Raw genomic sequence first — 12,920 nt, 5'->3', positions numbered from 1 at the left:
AACCATGTCGTCTAATAACTCTCCGAGAGAAAGGATTTATGGGTATTAAACTCTAGACGTCTGGTTACGAGTCCAGCTGCTGCGAGCCGCCCTGACTCTGCGAGATTCAAGGAGAACTCGGGATAACTGACATCAGCACAAGTTAATTATGCCGTATTTTTAATAGAAAACGTCAGGAGTCCCTTTTATGTTGTAATGCACAAAGTGGAACTTTAAAAAATGGTTCTTCAGGGGTTCTTTAGTAAAGAAAATGGTTGTATGTATAACCAAGAACACTCGAAGAACCCTTCGCATGATTAAAGGGTTCTTTGCTTCATGAAGGGGTTCTCCACATTGAGGGAGAATGTGCTGTAGATGGTTCAGTGTAGAACCTTTTTGAAAAGTGTGCTTTGTAGCAGGGTTTCTCGACCACTGGGCCAAGGACCACAAGTGGGCCGTGAAGCACCCCTTGGTGGTCCTTGAACCTATACTAAGCAGGAGGGGCAAGTGGCTTGTAGTGTTCCTGTAATGGCATCCATCCATCCATCCATCCATCCATCCATCCATCCATCCATCCATCCATCCATCCATCCATCCATTTTCTAAGCCTCTTCTCCCTCACGGTCGCAGGGGGCTCCTGGAGCCAATCCCCGCGGTCATCGGGCGGTAGGCAGGGCCTGTAATGGCATTTCGACATAAATACAAGTGAAAAAATCATTGACTTAACAATAAAAAAGAAATATAAAACGTTTTATATTCATAACATTAATACAACCCCCACAATAAAAGTGCACAAAGGCAGATTTGTCCATTTTTTGCCCTTTGCAAACACCTAGTTTCAGTTATCCACTCACACCATACATTCTGCTAATATTTCAGAATATATCTGATATTTCATGTTCACTAATACACATCACATATTGCAAGACTAGCCCCCACATATCACAGTACTGAAAATAGACATCTGTCACATCTGACGCTGTGCCCCACAATGACATCCTTTTTAAGCAAAAACATTGAGTTTTGTTTTCTTGTAGGCCTTCCTGATTTCTAGTAATAAACAGGTGGGACTTGAGGTGGAAAAGGTTGAGAACCCTCTGCTATATAGGATCCAAAAGCGTTCTTCTCTTGTCACAAGCTTTACATCGTAACGATGGAAGAGCTCTTTTTGGTGCTACATCGAACCCTTTTCAAAAAGGCTCTATAAAGAACCATCTACAGCACGTTCATATTGCTTTCATGATGCAAAGAATCCTTTAATCATAGAGCGGGTTCTTTGATTGCTCATGGTTGTTTAAAGAACCATTGTCTTTATTAAAGAACCCTTAAAGAACCACATTTTTCAAGTGTGTAGTATAATGATTTTATGTATACAGAAAAATGAGATGTGGTTGGATATGTTTTTATTTAGTACAATACAAATGTCACATAATATAAAGAAAAACCCAAAAGAGTCAAATAATATACAACAGTTAGTTCCGGCCAAGGAAGCCGACTGGTTGAGAGGTGATCTGACTCGCCATAACATCGCAGGTTTTTCACAAACACTGTATCACTCTGCTGAGACACTGTTGCTAGACAACGTTTGTTTGACAGCTGTAGGAGACGCTCAAGCCATTTGAATGTTTTTACTTCTTACTTTGTGCTCAAACAGAAAACGGACACTTTTAAGCTCACATTTGACTGACAGCTGATTTGGTCAGACTCTGAAGATGAGATGACACTAAATTCCCAAACTGTCATCACAGCTGAGCAGCTTTTCAGTGGCAGCTGTGACAGAAGAACAGCTAAACAACCTGGAATCAGCCAGAAATGAACCCAATACCAATCACCAAACTAAATAGGCTGTAAGATGCTTTACAGACTGGCTGGAACAAAACAACATTAATATTGATCTGGCAAAAAATGACAAAACTGAGCTAAACTTGATATTGGGGCAGTTTTATGGCTCAGTCTGATTTGGTCAGACTCTGAAGATCAGACTCCACGTTTGGCGAATTGTATTTGGTTCATTTCTGGCTAATTCCAGGTTGTTTAGCTGTTCTTCTGTCACAGCTGCTGACTGCAAAGCTTGATCAGCGGTGATGACAGTTTGGGAATTTAGTGTAAAGAGCTGGAGAACGAACTGCTGTGCCATGAGTGAGCAGAGCTCATTACTCTGATGTAGCAACAAGCTACTGGTTAAGGAACTATAATTTGGAGGAAGGAACTGCGAACATTAAATGCCACATTAACGGCCCAGTTAAAGCAATTTCTTACTTTTTTTATTTAACTGTTTTATAAAAGCAGTAGAACAATCAAGGTCGTGCATTATCACGAATAACATCATGGCTGTGATGATCTACAGCCACCAAATCATAGCCATGAAGGTGTGGGAACGAGATCCTAATGCGTGGCCAAGACTTAGTAAGGTGTGGGAACGAGATAATGCCTTACTATGTCGTTGCCCAGCATTATTCTTATTTACATGGGATGTCACCAGCGGTGCTCCGTAGGAAGCAATACAATTTCATTAAAAAGTAGTGAAAAGCAGAGCAACATAATACAATAAAAATGAAAAATCACAGAATGTAAGAGGCAGTGCAAATATTTAACACTATTAGGCTTGAACAACTAGGGAAAATGACCTGATCATAAAGAAATACTGTACATCATTAAACAACTGAAAGGCGCATAATAATTAACATAAAATAAAGCTGTTGTGACAACGAGAACAATTAACCGCAGAGATGCTTGAACCAAAGCTGCTCCGCCTGTGTTACAGCCACATCCACTGTCTCTGGGTTTGTGAGTGGAACTTAGGAAATCATCACATTTCATCCAGTCAGCTGCGATGGACTTCGGTGAAGCGGTGTCCTTGTCCAGTCTGCCTCTCTTTAATATCCAATAAGATGCACCCTTGAAGAAATAGGTATCTCCTAGAAGATATTAGACCAACAGATAGGCTAGTCTGAGGTAAAGATGACATAAGAAATGACCATTTAGGTCAATGGCTGTAGATCTATCTCTGTGGTCCCCTAATTCACTCCTCTTTACTTTAGAAAACCAGGAGCCATGTAAGACATCGTTATAGGGAACACAGTTCTTGATTCAGCCCTTAGCTGCTACGTTGAGCCCGTCTATTCACGTCTGTGTGGTTTTCTATGTGTTGTTTTTTTTTTTTACCAAAGGACAACACAGATCATTTTATAAACCCAAAGAAAGCATATAAGTCAAAGTGTAGGTGGATCACTTTATGTTTGTCCATTCTCTTTGCTTGTGCATGCAGTGATGTCACTCTAAAATCTGTAAAAAAACAAAAACTTTTTGGGTAGTACACATTGGCGTATCTTCTGACAGCTGTTTGGAGGGTCTTCTCTCGTTTCCACTGTGATTCAGACAGCCGGTAAGATGGCATCACTAAATCGGTTTCCGGTGGTTACAGAGGAGAGGACGAGAATCGGTAGTAAAGCAGGTTTATGAGGAGCCTGAACTCTTCCTATTTCCCCCATTATATCAAAAACATGACGGCAAAACGCCAGAGGGCGCCTGCGAGCGAGTCCTCAATGAATAGGGGTGAAGTTCAAATAGTTTCTAACCACTCACCCATGACTTTCCTTTAATTTTAGAAAGTAGAAGGAGGTATTTCATTAAAAAAGTGAAGAAAACTCACCTTTATGTTTCTTTTTTTCTACAGTAAACAGGTTTTGGGCAGCAGGACGCTAACATTACTGCTACTGAGTGCTGATTGGATAGCATTACTGCTACTAAGTGCTGACTGGTTGGTGAGTGGAGTAGCTCACTGGCTGTTCGCGATTACAGACGTCATGAATGTACATGAGGCACCATTTTAAACTCCTATAACTCGAGTTTAAAAGCTCTTCTCCTCTCTACAAGTCCTCTGATGGGTAGGAAAAGGCAAGGACTTTCAGGGTTTCTGGACACAGACTAGTATCACATTCACTGAATTTTCTCCACTGTATTTTCAGGCACCTCAAGTCTCATAATAGTGCACTATAGAATGAATAGGTGGTTGTTTCAAACATAATCCTTACCATCTCGCATGCCAATGATGTCATCGGGATCAGAGGGTTCTCCCCAGATTGAGGCGGGTTTGGGGTATCCTGCCTCAGGTCTCCTGTCTGAATCTGCCTCATCAAACCTCCAGTATTCTCCACCACTAAACATGTACGTCCTACCATTATGGGGCCACACAAACACAGCATCTATTCGTGCTGGAGCCTCTCCTGCTGAATTCCACATTCTCCACTGTGTCAGCGGCTGAGGGTAGCCAGGGAGGGACGTCCTGTCTCTGAACACCCAGTACTGGTCACCTAGAAAGCATGTCAAAATAAGCAGGCAGGTTTGAAGTGCAGTACGCTGTTCATCCACTTAATTAGATACCCCTCTCTTGTAGCTCCACCTTGCTGGTGTACAGTTAGAGACTCTAGCTCATTTGGTAATGCACAGTTTATATTAGCCAACCTCTAGTCCTTCTTCAGCGGTCAGTTTCTGACCACAGAGCTGCTCATGCCTGGATGTTTTTGGATGGGGTTCCCCTCTCAACCTAACAGTGCATGGATTTTTATTTTGTGTTTCCTTCACTTTTTTAAAACATTTTAACTTGCCTTAATAGCAACTCTCCAAATTGCATTAGCAATATCTGTCAACAAGTTTCAATAATTTATTTGATGTAAATTATCCAAACTACTTAGTTAAATTGAGAGAAAGTTCATTGTTATAGCATTTAGCATCTGTGACAATAAATCCCAAAACGGGAACTTTACAGGAGACAGAATTTGGCAGAAGCATTATCAAATGGTATAAAAAAAATCAGAGAAAAAATAGTTACTAGTTTTTTCAAACCTATACTGCACACAATTTCATCAGCACCAAAATCCTTCCAGCACCTCTGCAATACTGTGTTGAGAATGGTACACCAGCCAAACGGTACCAGGCCAACAGTGGCCCTGTGGTCAGAAACTAATCCACAAAAAATGGGGTACGAGGGGGCTGATGAACTGCAGCAGATGGGCTACAGTCTGTAACTGTACAACTATATAAAGGTATAGCTATACTGTAAACCTATTAGGTGGATAAAGCTCACCAATTGGCCATTGAGTGAAAGGACATGGTAGAAGTTTCTAACACAGCCACATCATAAATGAAAGGTTTCATGTTCTAAAAATGAATGTGGATTTATTAGGCTCTTTCCTGTCTCTCTCACCTATAAAGAAGACTATGTGGCCATCACTCCTCTCATATACCGCATCAATTTTGTCTATTTCAGGAGGAATGCCAATCCAGAAGTTGTGAATTACAGCTGGAACAAAAGACATTAGTGAGCCTGAGTGGTGCACCCTCCAGAAGTATTGGCCTGAAAGACAAACAAGAGAGAAAACAAGAGAAGCAATGAAAAAAAGCTGATATCTGAATGAGAAGCAGATGGAAATAACCAGTATTACTAGACTCAGATATAGGTTTCAACCCCTTACGCCTAAAGAAGAACACTTCTCCTCTGATGTTTGCGATAGCATCATAACCGCCTTGACATCGATCCAGAAGAGATGGGTCTGGGCTTAAAGAGAACAATGGAAACAAACACTGTCATTATGAAAGAAGCAGCTTTCACCATTGTTTTAGCGTCATCACCATCATCACATACCGTGGTGTTGCATGTCTGGGTGGCAGACTGGGTGTGGGTGGATCAACAGTGGGAGGCAGAGTCAGATCCTTTCTTGTTCCTGCAGGGAGTATAAGCATGATGAGGCTTTACACGACAACTTGGGTTACTACAGGAATTGAGTTTGTGTGTATGTTTTCTGGTGTGTACCATAAAGTGCCTGTATGCCAAGTCTATCGTCTGCAGGCAGAACGTAAGTTGGGATGTCTCCCACTGCTCCGCTGTAGTACGGCCTCATGATGGAGCGTTTGGAGGAGGAGTGTACGAGGCCTAGGGCGTGACCGAATTCATGAACAGCCACCGTGAACAGATCTGTGCTTCTGCTGTCAGCTGAGGGAAAACACAAAAGAATCAAAATTAAACAGCCAAAACTTTAAAAATCTCTTACAGAAGTGGTCACCAACCCTGCTTTTGGAGATCAACCTTCCTGCAGACGTTAGGTCCAGCCTGAATCAACCTCACCTGATCCTTCTCATTACTGCCCTCAGAAGTACTTGGATGCATTCAAAATGGCACACTGTACTGCTTACTGCGTACTGCACTAGTATATACTGTATAATGCATGCTGCTTTTCATAGTTGCACACAGTACAGTAGCCAGTACACAACAAAATCTCTATGCCGTACTACAGAAAAGGGCACAACTATACTGTCAATATCAGGGACTGAGCCAATCAGACTGTTCTCAGGACCCACCTATTTTCCTCAGGCCTCCAATTACTGCTTAGCAACTATCCAGCTATTTCTTTTTTTAGATCAGGTCTTTAGCGTGTGGATATATTTTGGTCAAGTTACATGCCTGCTGAGTTTTTTAGTTTTTCTACTTATTTTCAAAGCCCAAAACAAATAAAAAATGTCAGATTTGGTAAACCTGTGTGGTTTCCAAACACACCTGTTTTCCTCTGTTTGTGTAAGATTTGATTTTGCTTACATTTGTAGTTTGTAATATGAGTTAGTCTGACTGATTATTGAGCAGTTAGCACACAAGAGCACACGAGAGTCTGAAAAGCCGATGCTGAGTTGACTGTTGGAGTCCAACTTTATTATATTACTGTTTTAATCATGTTATCTACGCATCTATGCAGTTATGTTAACAACAGCAGGACAAATTATATCCTTGCATTTCAGTTATGTATCCAGAAGAGACGGAATCCTGACTTACTAATTGCGGGCTATTACATTTTTCAGAGTAAGTCAGGGGGTAACATCAGCGGTTACATGCCTCTCAAATGACCACGCTGTGGTATATAATGAAGATAGATCTGCCCACATACAGGAATATTTTGCCAAAGTAGTATGTCATCCGAGTACCTTTGGCATACTATTGATCACATAAAGAATCTTGCTTACTACTTTTGGGCTCAAACAGTACGGAAGCAGTATGTGTTAGGCTTTTTCAAACACAGCCCTGAATTAGTTGAATGAAGAGCATTGGATTTGGGAAGGTAAATCTCCAGAGAGGAGTTGGTGACTACTGCCATAAAGCAATTAAGCAGCACTCTATATGTTTGGTGAATTGGAGACCTCTCTGGTGAAAATATTTAATTGCAGGCAATTTTTGAATGAACATTTACACAAAGTGGAGACAACAATCATTATACTGCTCACACTTCACAATGTGTATTGGTCGCGACCTGTTGCTGACGTAGCTGACCACACACTGCATAAACATCATTGCATCAATTCTGTAATACAGCTCTGCAGATATTAGCGTTCCTCTACCTAATTCAGCTCATAACCTCATTATCAAGGCCTTCAAGAGTTCAATTCGAAGTGTGAAAACAGGGAATGCTAAACTCTGCAGAGCTGTGGGCCAGGAAAAACTCATCACCTAGAGATCTGTGACAAAGATCTCTGAGGATAAAGTCCCAGTATGTCATGAAAAGAACACACGCCAAACTGGAGCTGGAGAAACTTGTAGTTGTTAATGTGGTTTTGTTCTGTCACAGATCTCAAATATCTGGCAAGTGTCTGGCAAAGGAAAATTGAATAAGCAAAAATGATTTAATAACTCAACGTGATTTGGATTAAATGTGTGATCATTTAAGATTGCAGTTAACATAAGGCTAATTAACAAAAGTAAAGAAGCAAATTTCAGACACCAAACTTCTCTTGGTTGATCAATTAAATTTGGTGTAAGTGGGTAAATGTGTGAATTTGTGAGTGCACACATATAAGTTACTGATATGTGAGTAGTAAGTAAGTAAGTAAGTTTCCATTCTTTGCAACGACGAAACGCATTTCAGTACCTCCATAGCTCCAGTTCTCCTCGTCATCAAAGTGTGTGTCACCTATTCCTGGAAAGAAAGCGTGAGCAAGTGTGCCCCCCTTGCCATCGAAGGGATATCCATCGCCATGATAGCCCCTGGTGAAGCTCACTTTAATATCGGCGCTGTGGGGCGGGGCATGAAGGGACGGGCGGAGCAGGGTGAAGCTAAGGGGGGCTGCGTCACCCCACACTTTCAGAGCATAGGACAGGATGAGCTCCACCAGGGCAGGTGACAGTGAGGGAGAGTGGGAGAGAGAGGGGAAACTCTCTACACTGCAGAGGAGAGAGAGAGAGAGAGAGAGAGAGACAGAGAGAGAGAGAGAGATGAGATGAATGGAGGTTAAGGAGGTTGAACTTTAGAACCCATAGGCTTATCATTCTGTTACTAAATTTCCACTGCTATGCCGATGACACACGATGATGATGATATATCAAGCAAACCGGATGATAAAAATTAAACTTAGTAAGACTGAGGACTGTATAAAAGACTTAAAAGACTGGATGTTAAGTAACTTTCTCCTACTTGGATAAAACAGAGGTTCTGCTTCTTGGTCCAAAAGCAGCCTGAAACAAACTGTGTAACTTAACACTTAAACTTAACAGTTTCTCAGTTGCTTCAAGCTCATCTGTAAAAAACTTTGGTGTCGTGATAGACCCTGATCTGTCCTTCGACGTACATATAACTAATATTACTAGAATAGCCTTCCTGCATTATGCAGGATGCAGCAAAGTTAGTTCATGCATTTATCACTTCAAGGCTAGATTACTGTAATGCCCTGCTGTCTGGATGCTTAACAAGTTTCAGCTAGTCCAGAACGCTGCAGCCAGAGTCCTTACAAGCACCAGAATATTTGACCATATCAGCCCAGTTTTATCAACTCTACACTGGTCTAATGTTGTTTCCTGACCCTGAAATGGCTTTGTTTGGTTATTCCATGGCATTTCAAAATTTTGATAATTGTATACAATCTGCTATAACATATGGTATGATAGTTGCTAAGAAGATCATTTTAAGGCTTTGGAAGTCGTCCATCCCACCTACGTTTAAAATGTGGCTGACAGAAGTAGTAAATGTGTTGCGTGTTGAGAGGCTCAGATATGTGTTGTCTGGTAGTTTGGAAAAGTTTTGTAAAATATGGAACCCTTTTTTGGAGTACTTAGCCAATGCGCATAACCACTAGGTGTTTCACCGTAGCTGCTTTATTTACCTATTATTTAATCCATCTTATTTATTACCACTGCTCAGTTGATTCTGAGGATGTTTGTGAGCCTACTGTACTGTGCCCCTTGCTTTTTATTGTGTCTGTTATTTTATTTTATTTTTATTTTTATTTATTTATTTATTTATTTTTTTGTCTTTAAAAATGCTGAATCATTGTTAACATTATGGAAGCATATAATATGAAAATCATATAAATAAATATATTTAAAAAAAAAAAAACTACACTGGTTACCAGCTAAATTTGCATTGATTACAAAATTCTATTACTGACCTATAAAGCTCTAAACGGACTCGCCCTTCAGTACCTGAGTGAACTTCTACTATTAATTATCATTGTTTGTGAGTTAATGTGTTTGCCTGTTTGTATGAGTTTGTCTAAAAACTTGTAAACCTTTCACTTTGTAAATAAGGGGGTAAGTGCCCCATTTTCTTTCATATATTGTTTTCTCCTGGTTTTGGGATAATGGGATAGGCTTAAAATTGTAATTATTATTTCTAGTTTGTTTTAGGTATTAGCTTACTCCCTGAAGTTTTTTTTGTCTTCAATAAGATGATAAATGCCCTCGATCAGTTTAAAGCTAAAGAGGCTAAGTACTTTTTTCCTATAAGTTGGTGCCTTTGACTGACTAAAAGAAATAAATGCTGAGAATTGGTCAATTACTCGTAGTTTGTGGTGTCTTGGTCTGACCGTTGGTCAGCGTTGGCATACTTTTTTATGTGCGGCCTTAATTTATCCCAAGACATTTGAGGTCATAACACTACTACAAAACTATAATCTTCATGGGCTTCTAATGCTACACCAGCAAGGTGAAGCCACAAAGGAAGGGTTTTCAATAAAGTGGCCAGTGAGTGTACCTCTATCATAGTGTTCACTGTGGGAGAGAAAGCTCACCTCCATGTGATATTTGTCTTATCCCAGCTCATCCCTGACAAACTGTATCTCTTCTTCCTCATGTTCCTCCTCTTTCTCCTCTTCTTTAGAAGATCCTCTGGACTGAGAATGTCTGGGAGGGAGCAGCGAGGGGTCCCCATTAAGGCTAGAGTAGCACTGTCTAAAAGTCAAGAAAAAAAAACAGATTAAAATAGATTAATGCTACATATTTCTGACATAGTGATAGTTTTGTGTATATTTACCCCACTCTGGTTTGGAAGCATCTTGCCTGGACTTACTTCTGTTATGTCAATTACTTTACCACTTTATCTGGATGTGATAGTTAAGCAAAAATATTTCCGCCTATTATCCCAAATGTAGTAAATCGGCCAGTACATATTCGGTTTCTGAAGATTCTACTTTTTCACTGGAGCTATGAGGCTAATGTAGCTGACAATTAATAGAAGCTTATGTCTGCCAATTACCACTGTGCAACCTGGATGCCTAAATCATCAAGTAACCTCAAATAGACCTCTGTGTTTGTCACACTATATGACATACTATTATCTATAAAAATGGGCAAAACTACAGACAAAATTCAGGCTTCAAATTAGCTGCAGCTACTACTGTTATTAGCTATGCAAAGTACTTCTGAGAAAGTTTTGAAATGACATTTTTCAAAACTAACACATTACTGATGAGACAAAAGAATGAAGGAGAGAGACAGAGTGATTATGTGTGATCAAGCTGTGGATGTTACGGATGAGTTACCCAGCTGTCCCGTCTCTTTGAGCCCAGCAAAACGCTGCATCTCGCGCACAGCTCTTTCAATTCCCTCCTTCATTTGCAGTCGGCCAACTGGAGAGTTTAAAGGTGGTAAGTAACCATAACGAACTAACCAGTCCTACAGAGTGAGAGGAAGATAATGAGATGTCACACAGAAATAAACACACTATAAATTGTTCAACCCAATTCAATTCAACTGAATGATATTTTTCACAAATATTTTTGACAAAGAGGCAATTTGGGTCTGGACTCCTAATAAACGTTGCCGAGGAAAACTGTAGTGAAAACATTAAAGAGCGTGTGCAGAGGTCCCAAATTGGAGTACTCAAAGGGATGCTCAGGAGTGCCCTCTATGCACACTTAGAGCAGGGAGCATTATGAAACTTTTTTCCCCATAGAGCTGTAAGTTGTTGATGTTACCAAAATGCTGCTATGAAGAAAAACTGTAAGGTTCAGAGAACCTTTTGGTCCAAAGAAACACTGAGGGGAAAAAGTGAAAAGGAAGATTAAACAGAGGGGACATACAGAGGAAAGACAAGCCAATGGTAGAAGTCCAACAGAGGGGAGCTACTCATCGCTTCAGACATACAGAGAACAGCATTGGACAATATGAGAAAATGTAAATGGTCAATATGAGTAAAAGGCAGATATTGAAGAGCAGTATTGGAGCTCATGAAGGAGCTAACTAAATTACTGTTAAGTTAATGCACATAATTTACTGGTATTTTACAGTTTACAGAACATATACACATATACACATAGTGAGTTTACACATACGAGCTTTGACAGGCCACATTTTTGCATAAGTCATGATCAATTTTCCTTCTGAACCGACACAGTGTCTCTGGGTTACTGTTTGATGTTGATTCCTAAAAGCATCTGTTTATTGTTATATTTAGATAAATATATAAAATACCTTGTCACTGACAACAACCCCATGTCACTTTACAGAAATAACAACAGCAACTACAACATCACCCCAAAATAAGCATTCGAAGGACAAAATCAACAAGAGGAATAAGAATAAGGAAATAAGGAAAGTGCTGAGAAAAATAGCTTTTAAGTTTGTAGGAAGATTGCAGAGCAGTGTTTTTATTTACTCACCACTCCATGTGCGTGCTGCTCAGGCGTTGGAGTGCAGGAAATTCCAGTCAGCAGGGAAATACAGAGTGCAACAGCAATCATCTCCAAAAAGGGCTCAGAATCCAGGGTCATCACAAACACATTGACGTTCACACTGAAGCGTAGTCATGTCCAGTTAAACAGACAAGTCAGAGAATAACAAGTCATTTTGCACAGTAGCCTCGGGTCATCGTCCCAAATACACTTGCAAATGAAACGACAACCAAACGCACAAATCCTGACCACTAAATCACAGTTTCTACAGTAAACACTTTCCTTTTACATATTCCTCCATTTTCTGTGCATGTTTCTCCTGTTCTTTCCTCGTCTCTTTCTGTGGATTCCCCTGTCTGTGTAATTATCGCTCTCCCTCTCTCTTGCTCTGCTCTCCCCCACATGAGAGAGAGTTAAATATGCAACATGGAGAGGAAGAGAGTGTGTGTGATGCTTAGAGGATACAGAATATAAACAAGGACTCGCTGAACACAACAGGGGGCAAAAAAACACTAAACTCATAAAGCAATGAAAACTACAGTAGCTAACAGATAATATGACCACATTTTATCGTTACTGTGAAAATCTGATCAAAATATTGCTGCTGTTAAAAGTGACCCTCTATCTCCAAAATGCTTACTTTACTTATAATATAAATCAATGAAACCAGAAATGTTTCCAAGTCATTTTGGGCTGTTTCTTTTGGTCCATTCATCATGAAATTTACACACAACAGGTATTTTCAAATTATGTCAAAAACTGAAAAACAACAAAAATGGAGATATGAGGTTTTGTTCCAACAGCAGCACAATGCTTTGCAGAGCGTGTCATGGACATCATTAGAACACTGAACACACGATTAATTAAAAAGAGAGCAAGAGTAGTCTTCTTTAAATGGCTTGTGATGTATATAATGTATAATATTGTATAACTGGTGGCTCCCATGTAGGCATCGATGATATGGCAAAAATATAATTTAATGATAGTTAAAGCCTTTTTTCACTGAACTTTATTGA

General features: G+C 40.0%; 1 protein-coding gene across 1 annotated transcript; it reads right to left on the bottom strand.

The window, feature by feature from the left end:
- Positions 1-2,017: 2,017 nt before the first annotated feature.
- On the bottom strand, positions 2,018-12,270 carry mmp25a (matrix metallopeptidase 25a). Its single transcript, XM_017697417.2, has 10 exons — positions 11,893-12,270; positions 10,774-10,906; positions 10,024-10,183; positions 7,890-8,182; positions 5,792-5,971; positions 5,624-5,702; positions 5,454-5,536; positions 5,186-5,335; positions 4,014-4,292; positions 2,018-2,897 (listed from the first exon to the last, which is right to left on the bottom strand). The coding sequence occupies exons 1-10, from the start codon at positions 12,001-12,003 to the stop codon at positions 2,611-2,613; spliced, it is 1,755 nt and encodes a 584-aa protein (XP_017552906.1). The 5' UTR covers positions 12,004-12,270; the 3' UTR covers positions 2,018-2,610.
- Positions 12,271-12,920: the final 650 nt, after the last annotated feature.

Source organism: Pygocentrus nattereri, chromosome 14, assembly GCF_015220715.1.
Source record: "Pygocentrus nattereri isolate fPygNat1 chromosome 14, fPygNat1.pri, whole genome shotgun sequence".
Lineage (NCBI taxonomy): Eukaryota > Metazoa > Chordata > Actinopteri > Characiformes > Serrasalmidae > Pygocentrus > Pygocentrus nattereri.
The sequence above is the reverse complement of the archived record's forward strand: the minus strand, read 5'-3'. Positions and strand labels throughout refer to the sequence as shown.